General features: G+C 44.2%; 1 protein-coding gene across 4 annotated transcripts in view; it reads left to right on the forward strand.

Moving 5' to 3' along the window:
• Nucleotides 1-20,820, forward strand: part of LOC101855326 (uncharacterized threonine-rich GPI-anchored glycoprotein PJ4664.02) — a 114,904-nt gene that overhangs the window by 85,420 nt on the left and 8,664 nt on the right. For all 4 annotated transcript variants that reach the window (XR_220232.3, XR_001184687.2, XM_005093595.3 and 1 more), the window contains exons 4-8: nucleotides 676-809; nucleotides 6,441-10,801; nucleotides 14,112-14,310; nucleotides 18,938-19,045; nucleotides 19,835-20,209. Coding sequence is in view for 2 of the 4 variants with exons in the window: in XM_005093595.3 (XP_005093652.1) it covers nucleotides 676-809; nucleotides 6,441-10,801; nucleotides 14,112-14,310; nucleotides 18,938-19,045; nucleotides 19,835-20,209 (5,177 nt within the window). In the remaining 2 variants the exon portion in view is untranslated. The remainder of the gene's footprint in view (nucleotides 1-675; nucleotides 810-6,440; nucleotides 10,802-14,111; nucleotides 14,311-18,937; nucleotides 19,046-19,834; nucleotides 20,210-20,820) is intronic.

The following is a 20,820-nucleotide window of genomic DNA, read 5'->3' on the forward strand; positions in this document are numbered from 1 at the left end:
GGGGGGGAGAAAAGAACAGTAGAAAAGATGAAAATTTATGAATAAGTGATAGTCCAACTAGTTTTATCAGAAGTTTTTCTTGGAGCATGGCTCTCGACCAAGTCGATCATGACATAGTGGTAGTCGTTGTTGTGTATAAATGTTATCTGTATTTGTGTTATCTTGCAATAATTTGTCTTTTATATTACGTACGTTCATTGCTAGACTCTCGTGTTTTCAAGTTTTTTGTTTTGTTTTTGTGCTTGGGTTTGTTTTGGGTTTTGCTTGTTTTTTGTTATTTGGGGGGGGGGGGGTCGTTAATGTTATTATTATCGATGTTATTGATCTTGTTGATATTATTTATCATTATTATAATTACCGGTATATCATTTTTATCATTGTTTTTGTTGTTGGTCTGGTTCTGTTAATTCTTTTCGTTTTAATGTCCTTGGTAAATGATATTGAACAAAACGCAACTAAGTGTCTATATTTCCTCAGAAAGTTCGTAATTATTTTCATAGAAATCGAAGCCCTTCAACAAATGATGCTGATGAAGGTGATTAAGCTAATAATAATGATGAAGATTATTTGTATGATGGTGATGAGGAGAAGGAGAAGCTTAGCAGAAGGATAATAGTCAAAGCTATGTGTAATGATGCATCTTTTGTAGACTACATCTTGTCTGTATGTCCACAGAGTTGGTGACTATCTACTGTGGGTCAACACATCTGAACTGACTGGACAGACGGAGTCAAGAGTCCAGCAAGTGCTTCGTCTCCTGCCCAGGGGACTGGTCAAACTTGTGGTCAGCTCCACACCACCTGATCAAAGTAAGTGTTGCTGTGGACTTGTCTCTCTTGGTGTGACTTGTTCTTAACCTCCCTTTCTTTTCCTCTGCCTTGACTTTATTCCGTTATATTGCTGTGAATGTGAACAACCAAGGGTCCAGCCATGCCGAACGTGTGGTGACAAACTGCCCCCGTTGAATACATGGAAATAACAATGAAGTAAGCACCTGTGACGGCTCAGTAAACCCAGTAACGTTAAATGTAGTTGTGCTGAACAAACAGACATACTTGTTTATTTTAGTTAAATGAGTGAGTGATTTATTGTGTATACTTAAAGTGTCATTCGTTTTGTGCCTTTGTTGGGTTTTTTTCGGGGTCCATAAGTTGTAGAATCTACAGACGGAGCCTTTCCACATACTTACTTACTACCCGTTACGCCATCTGGCGTTTATGGCAGCAACAAAGGATCTCAGCTCTGTCTGTTTTGGGCCATCTTGGTCAACGTCCCCAACGAATGGTTCCAGGTCTTCATTTCAGACACTGCTGTGCGTCTCCAGGTCATTTTGGGTCTGCCCCTCTTGCGATGCCCTTTGGGTGTCCAGTGGAGGGCAGCCTTTACAATAGAGTCTGGCTCTCCTCTTAGAACATGCCCAATCTATCATAACCCATGGTGAAAATGAAAATAACTTCGACAATGATTAAGTTGGACTTCATGGTGGCCCAAAAAGAAACTCTCTGCGTGTGGTTTCCTGAACGCTAAGCTACGCTTTTGTTGTTGTTTTTCCCCTTCATCTTATTCATATTCGCGCATGACCTGTGTAAGGAACGAACGAAATCTCCGTCAGTAATTACTAACAACAGTCCCTTTTACGGCAATAATTACGCAGTGTCTATTTTTATGACTGTGTCTTTACGCGGCGAGAGCATGGCCAAAACGTGGGTAGCGTGGAGATATAATGTACTTATAATAGCAATGTCGTGGGTAGACGCTTGAAACATACTCGGCTGATGTCACAAAACTTTAGGTGGGGTAGACCCGTGTCAGGCTTGTCGGCTCTGCATGGTCGGATCGCGATTAAGATGGAGACTGATCGGTGCGAACATATCAAACGGAATACAGCAGAGGTGTAAGTAAAGCCAGGCCTCTGACGTGGTTACATACAGTGTTTTCTGGAGCGTGTACCGTTGTGCATGTGTCGCCCATCTATCGTCTTCATGGTACTGGATTCAAAGGGTGTAAATGATAGGTAGGTAGCTACTGTATTCAGTATACAAAGCTATTGGCTAACATCACAAAGCAAACTCTTTTTTTAAATTACGAGAGACATCTCTGAAAACAGCGCTAAGTATAAATGACCCACATACCATCAACATTTTAAAAACGTTTTAAGGGCATAAATGAACGGTATAACAGGCCTTTCGTGAACACTCCTTTACTCAACAAAATTGCAATTCTTGTAGCCAAGGTGCTTCATGTGTATTATTTTTGGGTAGGCGAATTTACCGCTACACACGTACCTCACCCGAAACTATGCCATCTTGAGCCATGAGAATCGCTGTTGGTGAACCTGGGGGAAAAAGCAGAAATCAAATTAAGAACAGACCACACTCAAAATCGGCTCAGAAAAATCTGACGAGAATGACTTTTGCCATTAAGCACGTTCTGCAAAATCGGAAAAGTGTCTTCTGTGCTTGACGTCCCTTGGTTTTGCCCATAAGCTGGGTTGAAGGCTCGCACCTTAGACTGCGTATTTCTTGCCAGCTAGGAGATCTGGCTGCTTACATTAGCAGGCAGTGAATGTGCCAGCGACTCTCGTTGTTGAGCCTCCCGGGGGGGGGGGGGGGGGGTCGTGTGGGCAGCCGTTGTGGTCAAGAGATGAAGGCGGGGCAGTAACCGGGGATCATTTCGTGGTCTGAAAGACATCAGTGACATTAATGAAGTCACCAGACGTTTTTTTCTGCCATGTCTGATGTTGGAAAGGGTAGACTATCGAGGGTGATACAGGGAACAGATGCTGCGCCGTATACTTTATGGCGAATCTTGACATGAACAGCTATTATTTGGTTAGGAATAGACAATGGCAGAAGTAACATTGTAAACCAGTATATTATGTATGTGTGTGTGTATGTATGTGTGTGTGTGTGTGTGTGTGTGTGTGTGTGTGTGTGTGTGTGTGTGTGTGTGTGCGTGTGGTTGAGGGGTGGGGGTGGCAAGGCGTTGGGACAAGAAAGGAAGCAGTTCATGTCTCACAGTGATTGTTAATAGATAAGTGTTTTGGGGTGGGCTAAAGAATGAAGAGACTTGTTTCATGGCTTTCTGAATTATGGTCCCTAGTACGCTATTGTATAAGTTTAAACTCTTTTTTTTTAAAGAAGAAATAAATGAGAGGAGCTTGCAAGTAGATGGATGAATGTTCTTGAATATTCTCCAAGCGCTGCTGAATTGTTTTTGTAAATTGGATATAGATCTACAGTGATTAGTTCACGAACGAGAACGCTGTGAATAAAGTGTTGGGAATAGAATGGGTTTTTCGTAAACATTAACTGTGAAATCGATACGATTTCTGATATTTGGAATCAACAAGTATTGAATATATTTTGCATTTTGATTTTTTTAAAGGAAAAAATTACTTGCCTATGCCTCTTGTATCTATGTGTTTGCTAAGTGTGTTTGTATGTGTGTGTGTATGCGTGTGTGTGTGTGTGTGTGTGTGTGCGCGCGTGTGTGTGTGTGTGTGTGTGTGTGTGTGTACTGTGCAACTGTATGTATCAATATATAATGTGTTGTTGGAAGGGGGGGGGGGTCTTGATAGATCGTGAAGGCACGCCACCAATCGTGAATGCATTGTGCCATATAGTCATAAATTTTCGGCAACCCATTGTGTGGACTTGACATTATTTTCCGACTTTGATTCTGGCCGTAATGATCATAACGACGAGAAAAAAAGAGTAATGAACGTTCATGAAAAGAATACGAGCACGGGACAAGGCAAGCTTTCATGGCAGGAGGTTGGAGGGGGCTACTGGCCTGACTCTTCTTCTTTTCTTTCCCTCTGTTACTAGTTTCTCTGTACTGTGTTGGGTCCTTACTGCGTCATCTGGGTTAGGTTTACTTATATAGGACTGGTTTTTGTTTAGTGTTTGTTTATTTTTAATTTTTTTTTCGTGTTTAATTTGAGCAGGGGACCTTGTGATGGCCAAGGTCTCTTTGTAAACAAGTGCAATGATTCCTATCTTCTTCAAAGGACAAATGCTCCTCTTTTAAATGGACTTGCTTCCAGTTTTATACTGTTTTATTGTTTTGTGGAATAAATCTGTGCTGTATTACTGGAATTAAAGACGGCCTGTATGTACAGTGCAAATTGATACCAGGTGACTGTAGGGCGTCCTTGATAGGACCTGGTCCTTCTTCTTTACTATCCCTCTTTTGTCTTTCTGTCTGCCTTGTCTTGCGGGTGGTTGGAGGGCGCCACTGGTAGGTCCTATTTCTGTACTTTCACTCTGTTTATTCTGTCTGTCTGTCTTTCTTTTCCCAGCACTAAGTGAACATTATTATGTCGATGTACCTCTCTTTACTCAAGCAAACAAACAAAAAACTGCCTTGTCTTTCCATGGAAATAGATAGCCATGATTTTGTCCATGTGCTACGCTTTAGCCATACAAACCAACCAATCGACAGAGAAAGTAATCGAAGAAGCGATGACGGCTTTTTGAAAGTCAAATGTTAGAATTTTGATAGACCTGGAAAGAGTTTGATCTGAATGAAATGATAAAGAGGTTCTGTTTTTTTTTTAGAGACAGCCACAAAACGATTCGTCTGGTAGACACGCAGTCCGTATCTATATCGTTTAAGACCATTCTTTCTTTGAAGATAAACACTTTGGTATGTTTCACAAGGCTTGTTCATGCAGCTGACAACCGGCATAGGCATTTAATCCTTAATGAGCTTACCACCAGTTGCCGTAAGTGTTGGATTGCGCTAATCCTCCAGTCATACAAATGGTCGATGTGCGAGGGCGGACTTTGCCAAGGAGTGTAGGGCCAAGCCACAGCTTTAGACTTCATCCCGCCCTGGGGTCAGGTTAATTGTCACTAATCACTGTTACTGTGCTTTTCCTTTTGGCATTTTGACGCATAACGCTGACCCTTACTTTGATGTAGCATGGGCCCTTTATGCGTTTCCAGAGTTGTCTTGGACTCTTAAAATAAAGATATTTTCACAAGTACATGACTCAAAATTTAGGGGTATTGGTGTCCAGAAAAGGATGAGAAGTTTAAATCTTCCCAGTTTCACAAAACATATTTTTTTAAATTATCATTGTTGCGTGATCCCCGTCTGTACTCAGCTTGCCTGGTCCTGTGGTACCATTTAAATTTCACTCCGTCTCGCCTGTGACTCGCAGGAATTCTGAGCTGCCAACCGACCTCTGCACAACCTCGCGTGTCCTTTGTTAAAATCTCGGGATTACTTCTAGTTGTGAGATTGTTAGTCTGAGTCTGGGATTGTGTGGTCGTAATAAAGACGTGCAATAGCTGCTGAAGTGAAAAAGTGGCATGTGATTGTATTGATAAGCGTTTGTCATCTATAGGCTAAGGCTGAAATCTACAAGAGAAGATATTTCTTTAAATTTAGTTACTTCAGATCTGCCTGGGATATCGTATAGTTTGATACGCTGGGCGCGTGTTTTAAATCATCGATAATTTATTTTGCGTGTTCAGTGGTTTTTTGAATACGTTTCCCAAACTTGTTCAATCAGGGAAGTGTTTCTTTGATAGTCTGCTGTGTATTCGCCTTGTGAAATTTCCCTTGGTCTATCCTTAGGGTGATCTAGCTTTTGCTACGTTGTTTTCTATTTGTTTGTTTTGTTTAAGGGGTTTTTTTTTGCGACATGTCGACCTTCGAAATATATTGTAAAAGTATTTCTTAGAATAGAACAGTTGTCCTGTTTAATCTGAGTGAATTCTGGACAATGTAGAGTGGTTTCCTGTGGCCGTAGTGCCAACATTCCCTTCGGACGTCACAGAGACCCTGACATGAGTGCTTTCAGTTTCGTGATTGGCTCCCGGGAGAGCAACCAGGTTCCAGTGGAAATACAGATCTTCTTAGGTGCATATTGATCCCCCCCCCCCCTTTCCCTTTAAAAAAGACCTCTCCTGTGTAGTGTTAGATCTGTTAGTATATTCTCATTTTACTTCCTATCCTTTTCTGTTCTTCGCAAGGCTTCTTCGCAAGGCGTGGCCGTTATTGCGCTGACATTTAGCAAAAGTGTGACTCAGCAAAATTGTTCTCTTTATGTTGAATGTGTTAGTAACACAAGCCCACCAGCATTATTTGTGGGTTGTTGTTTTTTATGTTGGCCTTTTTGTAGTTGGTTAGCTATCGAACATGCTGGAACTGTTTTTTCTGGGAGTGAAATTGACTTCACAACCACCACTGCTACTACCTTCGTTCATCCACTTAAAATAATATAGGTACCCTCACATTAAACATACGGGCGTCTGTGATGTAGCTATTAGGCGCGTTGCCTTATCACGTGAGTTCGATTTCCGAGTGGGGAGAATTTTCATCAAGTGCCCTCTTAAATTATCTAAATTGTGTCAAAAGTGGCTTAAAACTTTTACAATTAAATTTTACATAACGTTAAACAATATTCTCTTTCCATCCTCTTCCAGAGCCCCAAGACAGCAGTTCAGACACGCCTCCCGCTCAGTACGGCTTGCGACTTTCTCCAAAACCTTTCGGCCAGCCGGACAACAGGGCGGTGAGCCCTACCTCAGATGCACAGGCAGTTACATCGCTGGACAATGGTGGGCAGCAGAGTTTTGTGGTTACTTCGGAGGTTGAAAGATCTGGAGAGTTGTGCCTGCCTATCTTCACGTCTGCGGAGCCTACCCCGACGCAATCGACGCCACCGCAGCCTCTCACCGCTCGGATTGAGATCAGCCAGGGAAGCCAGAACGGCGCTGGGCCTGTCAAGATCGCCATCAAGCCAAGCCCAGCACCCCGCCCAACTCACGATATCGTCAAACCGACAGTCTTGCCCCGACAACACGCCTACGCCTCCTCGACAAACGAGAGCCTGGACAGCTCCAGCGCCGATTCTACGCCGCGTGACGCTTCTTCTTCCCAGCGTGTGAGCGTGCAGCGAGTGGAGGTAGTGAGCTCGGTTACCGAGCAGAGTCGAAGTCCTGCGGGCGCCGAAAAAGGCGATCAGCCTCACCTCCGAGCGTTCGAGAGCAGCCGGGGTGTTTTCGAAAACAAATCAATTGAGACTGAACCCACGTCACCATCTGCCGTGTCGCCCAAACCCACGTCGCCCCCTGTTGTTGCTCCCAAGCCAAAACCCCAGTCGTTGTCATCTCCGCAGAGCACTATCAAGCCATCCCCAACCTCTCCGACGGTCTCAGAGTCAAGTGCTGGCGATGCTGAGGTTTCATCTGTTATGTTATCCGCCAATATTGGTGATGGAAGATCAGAGACGGCATCAGAGGTGAAACATGTTGAGGAGGGAGATGAAGTCCTTGTGGAGGTGGCTCAGCCCGTCCAGTCGTCACCCATTCAGAAAGTTCCCCCTCCTGTTGCCCCCAAACCTCGACGCAGCTCTTCGTCTTCCTCTAAATCTGAGGAGACCGTAGAAAATGAGGAAGTTCCTCCTGTAAAAAACACACCAAGGATCAGCGCCGGCTACGAGCGTCTCCAGGCCATTAATAAAACAACAAAACCGTCAAAGATTATCGAAAAGTCGAGAACATTTGTGACCTCAAAAGCGAAACTGTTTGACAACAAAGCTAACGACTCAGAGACTGATCCACCTGCCAAGCAACCCCCGCCACAACGCAGAATCTCAGTGGGTTTTAACACCTCTCAAGGCGAGGGTGCACGCCCTATCAACTCCTCACTGCTCCCGCTAAAAGAGCGCAGAAAGAGTACAGGTGCACCTTCCAATGTCCAGTTGTCACACCCAGCACCACTGTTGTCATCTTCATCCTTGTCCAAGCCCCGGCCATTGTCAGTATCTTCCAACAGACCGCGTGAACTGCCCATTCCCGAGAGTGTGTCCCCACGAGATGGGGACCACGAAGGAAAAACGAAGGTCCTGTCACCGACACGACTCAACTCGGCGCTCTCTCCACGCCACTCATCCTCTTCTGAATCCCCCACGTCACCGCCTTTCTCACCTTCCCCTCGCCAGGCGCCGAAGGTGTCTGAGGAAAGCAAGCGTACTCGGACTTTTGACGGTAAGGGAAAAGTCACTGAAATTGCCGGTACGTTTAGATCTTCACCTGTCACTGAGCATTCCGGTACATTTAGATCCTCACCAGTCACTGAACATTCCGGTACATTTAGATCCACAACAGTCACTGAACATTCCGGTACGTTTAGATCTACACCAGTCACTGAATATTCTGGTACGTTTAGATCCACCCCTATCACTGTGCATGAACATACGTCACTTTCACCTGTGTCACCAAAGCCCGAGCCCACCCCCTCACTTGCGAAGCACTCACAAGCTGTAACGACCAAAAGCGGCACCCAATCCTTCCCGGCCCCTTCCCCTTTAGCGTCATCGCGAACCTCATCTTTGAGCTCCCAACTAAGCGAGGAGGTTGTGGAGGATGCTATGAAAAAGTTTGATGACTTGCTGCTTGACGCGCCATACACAGGCGTAGAGACAGATCCTTCTGATCTGTTATTGTGGGCACCAGTTCGGAAAGATACGTCAGTTGGGAAGGCAGCTCCGGCTGAGACAGGGGATGCTAGCCAAGATATCCGTGGAACTGGTCTAGCGAAACATGTCAGCAGTTCGACTAGTAGTCAACATGAAGTGAAAGATGTTAGCAAAGTATCCATGGAGCTTGCCAAGGTGAACGGCAGTAGTTCAGAAGCTCTTGACCAAGACACAGTGGAAAATTCAAAGATTCCTGAGAAAGAAGATTGTCAAAACAAAGAGGCAGTCTGTGAATATGAGAAAAATAAGGCAAATGCACCTGTGGCAGCGCCGAGAAGAAAACCTGAACCTACAGAAATAACCCAAACAAATGTTGAGCAAGTTCTTACTCCTAGCACAAATGAGACTGTTGAGAAGTCTCAGATCTCAAAGGCGATTTCAGTACCTGTTGACGTTGCTGAAGAAAGTCAGCCAGAGAATGCAGAGCGTGCCGAGCAACAAACCACAACTGAAATGTCACTCCAGGGGCAGGAGTCGGTGACTGGTGGACAAATCTATGTACTGACTGACCTGAATATCGTGTCGAATAATGTCAGTAAGTCGCTGGATAATGACAATAAAAACCAAGAGAAGCTGAACGTCCAATTATCTAGTAATGTTCAAAGCACAGTTGTGGATCAGGCGAAGGAAAAGGAAAATGGGATTGAAGAAAAGTTGGAAAGTGCCATCCAAGAGTCTGAGAGTGATCAGTCTCAAGCAAATGTTGAAGATAACATAATCGCTAAGAACATAGCCTCGGTAATGAACCCACCGCCTTCGGATATCTACCAAAGTCAAGCTCTCAAAATCGTAGAAGATGTTATGGCTAAAATTGCGTCTGACCCGTCTCTATTGAGTTCAGAGGTAAAACACCCTGTGCCCGAACCTACGTCCCCTACGTCATCAGAGGATGAAGCCCCGCCCCTCCCCGGCGCCCCACCCCCACCACTCATACTGAGAGATACCAACCTGTTGGTGACTGACAAGTCATGGCTGGATGATGACCAGGTTGTGACTGAGCCGGCTGCCAAAGTCGAAGAAAAAGACGAAAAGGTACCCGATGTTCAAGACATGATTGCAGATCAACAGGTGGTCAGTGCTGTTGGCGTGCAAAATCTACCTTCCCCACGTGATGTGACTCAACTGGATGCGAACGAAAGCAGTCCTGAAATCTGTGACATCATTAAGACTGCCCCCGTGTACGAAGAGGTAGAAAGCCCAAGCCGGGCAGATTCTGCCGAGCCTCTGAACTCTACAGGCGACAGTTTGCGGGAGGGAGAGGCTGGTCGTGCCCGCTCACCCAGTCCAGTAGACATGCTAAGCGAGGACTCGGGCATGCCAGGAGATGAGGAATTCCCCGAGGTGCACACTGATGACGCAATCTCCCCGCCCGGGGAACTGGCTGAGGCTGTCTCCCAAAATATCACCCAGGAAGCTGAAACCACCCCACAGATATCTTTGCAGAAAGACGTGGCACTCACTGAAGAGGCCCCAGTAGCCCTTGATGATGTAACTATGTCCATTTCGACCGAGTCTAAGGCTGGTCCTGAACTACTGCTGTTAACAAATGAAGATCAAATTGAGAAACTGCCAGAACTTGATCAAGAAAACACTCCTGAACAGAAGGGTGAAGATGAAAATGCTGTGCCCCCTGTATTACCAAGCAGCTTGCCACCGTGTGTCACTAGCATGCAAGTCGATGTCAATGTCACCTCACTTGATGTAGATAACCAAGTTTCAATATCTCCGCCCCAGGTTTCAGATTCCCAGCTGTCATCACAAGATCTCACTTCTTCTGGTGAGATGCCAGGGTTAACAAGTGGTGTCCAAGAGAACGAAGCTGTGGAAATTCAAAGATATGTAAGTGTCGATGTGCAAAACTTGATCCGTCAAGACAGTGCAACGATTGTTAGTAATGTGAGCAATAGTGTGGACAGTGGAATTGTGTCGCCAACCGATTCCGCGCAAGGTACCCTAGAGAAAATTGACTCGATTTCAAAGACTTCTGACGATGCCCCTTCCCAAAATCCCTCCGCCACGGAAGACGCCACTTCTCTGACCAGCTCTCGTTCGTGGAGCCTGTACTCCAACACCTGTCAGGGTCCCGTGGCGAAAGGTAGTGCTGGTGAGCCGATGACCTTGACCCATAACAGTAACTGGCTGAGCACGGCTGGCCTGATCACCCTGGTGGACCGCGCCAATGTGACCCTGGGCCAGATGACAGCGCCCGAGGCCTTAGAGCTGCTGATTCTGCATCTACACAGAGAGGAGGAGAGCACAGGGCTAGGGATTGACCTACGCCACTCAGACGGACACTGGTACAAGGTGAGGGAAGATAGATTGTAGTATTGTTCTTCTTCGCTCTCCCTCCTGCCTCTACCTGGCTGTCTGTCCGTCTACCTGTTTATCTATTTGTCTGTCAGTCCGTCTGCCTGTCTTTTTCAAGTTGACGAATACATGTATATACTTTCGAAATCGCCCTCTCTCTCTCTCTCTCTCTCTCTCTCTCTCTCTCTCTCTCTCTCTCTCTCTTTCTTATTTATAATCATGTTTATTGACATCTGCAGATTACGGTCTTGTATCTTAAACTTAAACATCCCCCTATTATCTTGGGTATCTTTCTGTTTTCCAGCTATACGTATGGAAGCCTATCACTCAGTTCGTGGACTTTTAATGTGACCGACCAAGTCGTGCCATCGCGATCCCATATTTGTTTTAACGATTTTCTGTCGTTTTTTATTTTTTGTTTGTTGTTTTCTGGTTGTTGTTTTTTTTTTTCTCTCTTCAATTCGGTGTTTGTATGTTACCATTGCCTACGTTCCCATTGTTTGTTTTGGTTAGTGTTTTATGGCGCTCGCAACTTCATAAGGTCATATTATAAGCGCGCGGGATACATTTAAAATTTTGTTTGAATTTTGCCTGGGTGGCGACCTAAGCCTACTCTTTGATTTTGGACCACCAAGGGATCTTTAAGTTTAAGGTTCCTAACTTGCACACGGAGGCTCCGATATATTTCGCCCTTGTCCGAGAAGGCTAAATGTTAGATTTTACCTACCCTAAGATCTGGGGTGTGGCTGAAAGGCAGCAGTATGAAGGAGCCAAAGAGTAGCAGTAGGAAGGCTGCAGAAAGAGTCAGGAGCCCAGAGGAGGGGGCAAAAAAGTGGACGGGGTAGAAAGCAGACAACAAAAGCATTGCTAGAGAGAAGGAAAGGAGAACATTTTAGAGAAGAAAACGTTCCGTTGCTTTCAGGTTTCGAACCCGTGACCTATTGATTTAGAGACGAACCCCGTAACCTCTAGACCATGAGAGCCCACGTCCCCACTCTTGCAATGTTTCGTAAAGTGCATAATTTGTCGCCATTTTGTATGTCCTTGTATCATTCTCGCTGGAGTTCCCCTCCATTTGCCAGTGAGCATGTCTCAGTTTGTTAGTCTGTCCCACTGTCTCTGGCTAAATCGGTGAAACGATGTCTGTGTGCTTCAATGTTTTGTAAAAATGAAAACACTTATTTCCTTGAAAGGGACAGTAATTAATCCGACGCACTGTTGTCTTCTGCCTGTTTAATTTGGCCATGCGAGATCGTGCGTGCGTCAGACTACCAAAACCGTCTCAGAGACCTTTCTTCAATTTAGTCACGCCATAGTGTTATTCGAGGGTGCATCTACCACAACTACCTTCCTCTCTGAGTTTGGGAACACTTGCTGCTCTGCGACACTCATGTTATTGTCTTTGTTGTCTGAACAGCGTATAGATGGGGACCGCGATTAAGCCATTACTGTATTTTACCTGTCTCTCGTATTGCTGCTTATTCTGTGTCCTTGGGTTTTGTATTTTTTGAGTGGGCCTACTGTTTAGGCGGTCTTGGTTCTTTAGTTTCTTTATTGCTGTTCGAAAGTTTTGTTTACAAATACACGGGCCCAGTATTACTGTTATCTATTTTGTTCCTGTGTGCCAGAACCTCGGAAAGCCCAACGTTAACTTAATTGATTCAAACTGCCATCGTTTTTGTACACTCTCGGTGTAAACTACTGCTTGGCTACATAAATCTGTTTGATTTATCGTTACGTTTTTCTGTAAACAAAATAATAAATGCACAGTGATGTAACAACTTTTTAAAAACTTTTTTTTATAGTTTTGCAAATGGGCATTTAAATCGGTCTTTTTTTCTGTGTTCCAAATTGCCACTGGAGACATATTTAGATAAAATGCAAAAAGGACTAGGATACAGCTGTGCGACCACAAACAACAACGTGTTCCTTCATGTGCCGGCCAGTTATATGACCTATGCGGTGTACTACATAAACACACGTGTGTTGAAATGCAGTTCCCACATGTTTGCCTTCTGATTAAACAGGCCTATGAGGGTGTTTCGAGCAACTGTTTAGACTGCGTGACTGGTTGTATGATGTTTATTTGGTATTCTTTTAATGCAATCTTTCTGCTGTTTATTTAACGTGTTACTGCTTAAACAACTGCGCTGTACAAGAGCCCCTTCATTAAACAGGCGATTGGAAGTTTGTCGAACAATGTATAATAAATAGAATCAAAGAGCAAAATACGCGGTTATGTATATATATATTTGGTATCCCAGTTTTTCCCTGAGCGTGCTGGTGATTTCAAAGCCCCATAGTTTGATCTGTTGTTTCTACTTCTTGTTCTTGTAAGAGTTGCTTGTAAAATGAGACTGCCATGACACCCGTTTTTGTCTGCCTGTTGAAATGTTAGCTCTCTTCTGTGTTCTAATCATGTCCTTCCGAAACACTCCGGCACCTCACTAGGAGTTCACTTACATAATTTGTATTTTATTATGATGTTCACACCTAACATAACCTATACCGCAAACCACAGAAAGATATATAGTAGTACCAGAGAGTTTACAGTAATACTGGTAGTACACGTGGGTGTCTATGAGTGCGTGTGTGTGTGTGTGTGCGTGTGTGTGTGCGTATGTGTGCGTATGCCCGCGCGCGCGTGTGTATGTCAATATGTGTGTGTGTGTGTGTGTCAGTGTGTGTGGGGGGTGGGTGGTTCAGGGTATTTTGGTTTGTCTTCTTTCGATCGCCGGTACCTATGGCAGGCATATAGGCTTAACAAGTCGTACCTTACCGCTAACTGGTGTGGTCGTAAGGGTTTTTACGTTTCCCGCATAAGACGTGGGTTCCAAATTCAGCATAGGAGAGATATTTTTTCAAGTGTAACTGTCTTTCTCCTACAGTATGTTCCACGCCGATTGGTCAGGCAATGAGAGTCAGGATAGAAGTTTCCTGTATCATAAGTCATCTTAATTATGGTGTTAAAGGGACCAAAAACTTGTACTATAAATTTACTTCGTAGTGTTCGGTTTCAAATGGCCTTTCGCGTATACGCAGGTTAACAGCCTAGAACCAAACACAGTCGCAGACTAATACCGGCGTAATTGTTCCCTTCTCAAATCCCTCATGGGTGGTTGGCAGATGCTCTGTTGTGGTCTGCTCCTTCTTTCCTATCAAAGATATTATCATCCTTACCCCCCCCTCCCTTTTTGTGTTTGTTACTCTCTTGTAGCAACTCTAATCTTTGGCACCTTATTTATAAAAGCCTATTGAGTTGAAAGTGCCGTAAAACAAGTACTAAAACGTTTTAAAACCCTCACAGGTTTCCAGTATCCGCAAAGACAGCCCGGCCGCTCTCCAGGGCAGCTTGCAGACAGGCGACTGGCTCCTGGCTATCGACAGTCTGTGGTGCGATGGAGTCACGTCCGTGATGCGCCTCATGGGTCGTCTGACCAAGCCCAAACACGACTCGCTGCTAGTGGTGGCCAGAGGCGAACGGCCGGGTCTCGCTGATACTACAGGTGAGTCTGATCAGTATTGTTAAATACTTCTTTGACGTACCTGGATAATAGAGCCCCCCACCCCCACCCCGCTTTATTCCTGTCGTTGGCTTTTGGGAGGCTGAGATCCCCTCCCCTTTTTCCCACGGCACATGTTGTTGTTTTTGTTTTGTTTTTCACTTAATTTATTAGAGTTTATGGATGGAATGGAAGTAACGATTGTACATGAGGTTGAAGCTCCTTTTCACTCTGCATGGTCTGTGTTTATGTAGGTTCGGTGTTTCTTTGTTCTATATGTTTCTTTGATTGAAGAAAACAGGAAAGGGATGGTTGGGGGGGGGGAGAGAGAGAGAGGAAAAAATTTGCCTTGAGAATGGGGGGGGGGGGGGGGGGGGCGAGGGAAAGGGGAGTGGGCAGAATAGGGATGAGATGTCCCTAAACGTTTCATGGACAAGTTTGTTTTAGTAAGGTTTTACAGCGCTCGCAACTGCATAAGGTCATATGAGCGCCATGGACAAGTTTGATGCCAGATTTACTCTGTAAGATTGAGACACTGGAGATTCTGAATTTCAGGATTAGAATCGGATGCTGTTACCAGGGGTGCTTGAATAGTTGATTATGTGGTGGTCGGACAGAGATGATGTAGTTGAGTCTAGCACTGGAGAAAGAAATATAGCTCCCAGTAGAGTTTGAGTAACAGTCACACTTGTCCGATGGATTCCTTTGGGACTTAAGTTATTGTTGTTTTAAGAAAGGAGAATTGGACAGACGATTAATGGCTTTTGTCTGTGTCCTTTGATATCCTATGGCAATGGTACCATAATGAGGGCAGGGGGACTGGTACTGGATGGTGCCACTGGCACCTAAACCTGATTATTATGCTCTAGAGCAGGGCTCACCAAACTACGGCCCAGGGGCCAAATCCGCCCACGAGGTCAGTTTGTCTGGCCAACCGCTGTACCACCATAGGGGGGGGGGGGCACTTGGAAGATGTTTTTGTAGTGTGCTCAGGACTTGATCACCAACATATGTAATCATGTCATTGAACTCTTGAGTGCAATTTAATCGTGATTTTATAGACTTAATTACCTCCTAGCCAATGTGTCAAAACTTTTGCTCGGTTTTGGAGTGACAGATCTTTCACTTTCAGTTAACACATGTCCTACCGCAAAATAGAATCCCCCGTATGTCCCCAGTCGCCCACACACGGACATTCCAATTTTGTTTTGCTTTCTACTAAAGCCCTGCCTCCCATTAGTTAATGCTGTGGTCAGATGTGGAGGCCTTGATGAATTGCAAGCATGTTTTATCTCATTTTGGTTGTTGACAGTGCATGAAATGTTACATTTCAGATAGGTTTGTGGGTTTCAGCGTCTATATTAAAATTTTCAGTCTGGTCATGAATACGCACAGTTCTGATATATATATATACATGAAATTTTTGTCATTTTTATGGGGGTAGGAGATGTAGTGTGTGTGTGTGGGGGGGGGGTGTATGTGTCTGAGTGCGTGCGTGCGTGTGTGTGTATGTGTGTGTGGAAGTATGTATGTTTGAAAGTGTGTGTCTGAGTGCGTGTGTGTGTGTGTGTGTGTGTGTGTGTGTGTGTGTGTGTGTGTGTGTGTGAAAGTATGTATGTTTGAAAGTGTGCCTCTGTATCTGTAAGGGGCGGAGAAATTGTATCTACTCAATGTCCACTTCCTGACTATCCCCCGCCCCTCCCCTTTCTTTTCGGAGGCAACAAAATAATTTATGCTTACATTTATATGGAACACTGAATCATGTTGCTTACTCATGTCCAGTCTGTAAACTTTGGAAAGGTAAAATGAACTTGCTGACAACAGATGTTTTTTTTTATTGACTGTTATTGGCTCGAGGCCATCCTGTGGACAGGACTATGAGTATGCTCTTATGTCCATCTCTATCACTTGTTTCTGTACGTGTGTATGTTGTCGCCTGCCAACACGTTTATCTTCTCACTCTCTGGGTAGGTTACAATGTGCTGGTTGGACCATTTGCATTACTCCCCCATGTTAAGCAGTCACTACCCCACCCAACTGTAAAATGAGGCTCTTAGTCTTAAAGACTTTAAACAGCTAGTATGAATGTGTTTCTGTTTTAAGGTGGCAATGCTATTGTCCTGAACCTGCATCTCCTCTGTTGCTTTTCACGATGTCCCTAAAATTTACATGATAAAATCGATGGCTATCCAAAATGTTACCATGTATGAATAATTATTATCAAATGAACGCACTATTACGAGCTAAAGTTTGTTGTTTGTTTGGGTTGTTTTTTTCTTTTACCCCTCATCATTGCTCGGAAACTATTCCCGTATGCGTGGGCCATTATTATACATGTTTATTGATTTCTCACTTTGCCTACCAGACGTAACTGTATCTGAATTTCGGTGTCAGCTGGACTCCCCGTGTCCTCCACCAGCCAAGAGTCAACGTGTGTCTATGATAGCTCCGTATGTTACGTCAAAGCACTGTCCCCCCCCCCCCTTTTCGCGTCGTTCTCATCGTCATCCCGTGTTGCACCCTCGATCCATCACCTCTCTGACCTCAGGGCACACACCGCCATCTCCGAAGTCTGTCCTCGTCTCTCGCCCACCCGGCCAGTGTATCCCAGTTGGCCCAGCGGACTCGTACGCTTCTCAGCGCAACCATGATAGATAATGTTGACTGTGTGGCCTTCAGGCAGTGTATGGATTTGTTTACGTGACCTTCTCTGACTAATTCGTCGACTTGTTTATTCTGGAGTGAAGTTATGATAGTATTGAGGCATCATTTTCTGCTTTTATACATTATTTTAGTTGGAGTGTTGTTTTTTAACGTACACCAGCTTTTAAATAAAAGGTGTAATGTTATTAATTAACTCTATATTATGTAACGCTTAATTCAACTTGCAATATCTTGCTCAAGCCGAAGCGAGTGACTGTGTTGTTACCCCAACCATCGTCCTATCCAATTCGAATCCTTATGCAGTTTTTAGTAATTCCAGAACACCAGGACCTTTGGTTCATTGTCTACTAGGATGAAAAAAAAAGATTAATTGTTGGAAAGTTTCAGTAATGTCCATATTATATTACATTCTTTGCCTTAATGGTACCTCTGTGCTACGGCATTGTATTCTTAGGTTGAAAGAATAATTTGAAATATAATTCTATGTCCATGTTTATCTCTATTTCGTTGTGATTCCTTTTTGCTTGTGCGGGGGGGGGGGGGGGCTGAGCCTGCCCGTTTTAGTAGTGTTAGTCTTTTAAATTTATACTCTGCCCTTTTAGGTCAATTTTCTCGTTAAAGCGCTCAGAGTTCAACAGTGAGAAGAGAAGTGAACAAGAGTAATTTGTCCGCCCTATGATGTAAAGGAAACTCGTGGTGCTGATATAGACATCTACAAGTAGATCTAGCTTATGAATCGATGAGCGTGTAATATAAAAAAAAAGTATGTAGGGGACGGACACGCTGGTATGGTTTGCTCCTACTTTATCGCCTTTATTGTTACCCCTGTCTTCGTCTTTTTAATTGCTTTTTTAAATAAACTTAAGTTGTGAGATTTTTCAGTAAATTTGTGCTTTTTATATCTTTTTGGGGGGGGGGTATTTTGGCATTTTCACTTTTGGCTCTTGATATCTGGCACCTTCCCAAAGGATATTGGTTGCCATTCTGCCATAGAAACCTCTGTGGCGAGGAGTGTTTTTCCGCACTGTAACTTGTGTCTAGATCGGGTTTGCTTTAGTGTATCAACTGTGTGATGCCTGTCTTTCTTCTTATTCTCGTTCATCTTCAAATGGACATCGCAGTCTATGGTGCGAAGGCTGCTTTTCGCCGCAGGTCCTCCAGGCCTCCATAGAGTTTTTGGTCTGCCTGCCTAGGGTTGGGCCAATATTTCTGTCTAAGCGCCTCGAACATTGGGCAGGCTTGCAGCAATAAATGGTTCTTTGTTTGAACGCCAGTTCCGCACTGACACTGCTCTGAACTTCCCGTCTTGAATTTCGTGTAGAGTTGGTGCTTCGGTCAGGTTTGTCTTGTTCTCTCTCTCTCTCTCTCTCTCTCTCTCTCTCTCTCTCTCTCTCTCTCTCTTTTCCTTCTGGCCTTGTGACGTCATAATTCGTCAGCGATGTCAACAGCACGCAGGAACTCTATACTCGCTCAGTGGTCGTTGGATAGTGCTGTTTGTTGATCGTTGAAATGTCCCAGCAGACGTGTTTGGGCATGACAGTTGGCAGGACATTTCGGGAATACATGGTCCATAGTCTCGTTCTCCTCTCTGCAGGCTCGACAGGACGGATCTTGGTTGTCTGCAGGCGCGATTTTGCGTAGATACGATTTCAGCTTTGGCGATTCTCCACTCAGTTCTTAGTCTGAACAAAACAACCTGCTCTTGACGGGTGAGGAGGTAGTGGGGATCCTCCTGTTTGTAGTGTGAGAGTTGTTCCTTCCCCTTTGCTGGTAGCCCTCTTTCCATGATGGTTTTGGTCTCCAAATGGGTTGTCCTTTTTTTTCATGTTGCTTAAGGTCTAGAATCAGCAATTTGGGTTTGTCTTTCGAGACACATTACGTGTGTCCGATGAAGTGTTGTTAAGCTCTAAAAGTATGGAGAACTAGTTTCTTAAAATTCAAACGCTAATATCTTTCTCCTGTACAGATCCCCAACGTCCTACCCCAGTGCCGAGGCCTCGGTCCGTGGTAAAAAATTCCTCTCCCGCTGAGACCACAGAGCCCTCAGGTGTCGCGGTGGAAGAAAAGACAGAAGGTGAGTGAATTTCTTGTTTATGGGTCAGACAAAGGTTTGAGCGCCTTTGAATACAATGTGCGGCACCCGTCGCGGTACGTCAAAACGAACATTGTACAATATTTTATTAAGATTAGATCTTGACTTCTTTGATTTAAGTCACTTGTCCATGTTGTAACCGTTTGAGAGATTTTCAATGATTTGATAGTTTTAGTAAATTGCATCAAAGTGATCGCAAGTATTACATATCTTGAACTTCGAGACGTATATGTTATTTCGATTTTGTTCTCCAATTTGGGGATGTGGGCTGCTGAATCTCTTAGTATGCTGTTGATCAATTTTTTTATTTGTACAAATCATTAGTCTGTAAAAAGTTGAGGTGAGATTATTACTGTGCATCAAATATTGACATTTGAGTTTTTCTATAAGAAGGTAAAAGAGAAGGTAAAGAGTTGAATGTAAGATGTTGTGACCATATTTACCAATATGCCTCCCCTTAATTCTGTGCCTTATTTGCCATCGACAGTGCTCAGCAAATTGTTCAGTGCCATTCTGTTCTGTCTTAAAAGCCTGCAACGAGGACAGTAATGTCTATGTTTTCACTTACTTTTCTCACTTTTTATGAGTTTGCTTTCACCTACATGAGCCTTACAACATGCTTAATGTCAGTGTAAGGTGAGGATTTAGGATAAGTTTTAACTGAGGCTTATTTTCATTACTTTATGAGATTCACTTTATGAAAAATTGTTGACAACCTTATTTTACATTGTGAGCATTTTACCCATATTTGTCTGTCTTATTCATCTGCAGCCAAGGCAGCTCCTGAAGAATCAAGCTCATCTCTCAAATCATCAGCAGAAGATTGTGATTCCACCCCTCCCACTCTCCCCACCACTGCACCACCCCCACCTTCAGCAGCATCGACAGTACCGTCTCCTCCACCCAGCCTCGCAAACCCGACTGACACTGCAGTCAAAGCTGACAGCAAACCACCAGCAGCATCGACAGTATCAACAGCAGCAGACACAACTACAGCAACACCAGCAGCTGCTCCTTCAGATCTCCCAGCTGGAGTACAGAAGGTGATCATGCTCAAAGGGGCTACAGGAGTGGGCTTCTGTCTGGAAGGAGGCCTTGGCTCTCCCAAGGGCAATCTTCCCATTGCCATCAAGAGGATATTTAAAGGTGAGTTTTCAGCCAAAAAGACAAAAAAAAAAAAAAAAAGACCCGAAAAGACACTAAATGACCCAAAAGGACATACATGATTTATTTATTCATTGTTTATTTATTTGTCACAAACAGATCGATAATAATATAGGCTACACAGCCGTGGACAAGACATGACTCGGACCCCACCGTATTGAAGTGTCCTCTGAATGTACCATGTTTTTTTTGGTCGAAAAACAAACATCTGTCCTAGCCTAAATACTCATTTCTTTCATTTGCTTAAAGGGGGGTATTATTATCGATCTGTTTGTGACAAATAAATAAACAATAAATAAATAAACCATGTATGTCTTTTCGAGTCATTTAGTGTCTTCTCTGGTCTTTTCGGCTGTCTTCTCGGGTCTTTTTGGGTCTTCTCGGTAAAAATAGTACCCCAGAGGAGGGGGCAAAGGAGGTGAGGGGGTGGGGCAGAAATTGAAGACGAAAGCAGATGACAGAACATTGTTAGAGAGCAGGAAAGGAGGTGAAAGGAGACAATTTGAGAGAAGAAAATTTTTCGTTCGCTACCGGGATTTGAACCCGAGACCTTTGAATGAGAGGTGAACACCTTAACCTCTAGGCCACGAGAG

This window comes from Aplysia californica, unplaced genomic scaffold, assembly GCF_000002075.1.
Source record: "Aplysia californica isolate F4 #8 unplaced genomic scaffold, AplCal3.0 scaffold00066, whole genome shotgun sequence".
In the NCBI taxonomy this organism is placed as follows: domain Eukaryota; kingdom Metazoa; phylum Mollusca; class Gastropoda; order Aplysiida; family Aplysiidae; genus Aplysia; species Aplysia californica.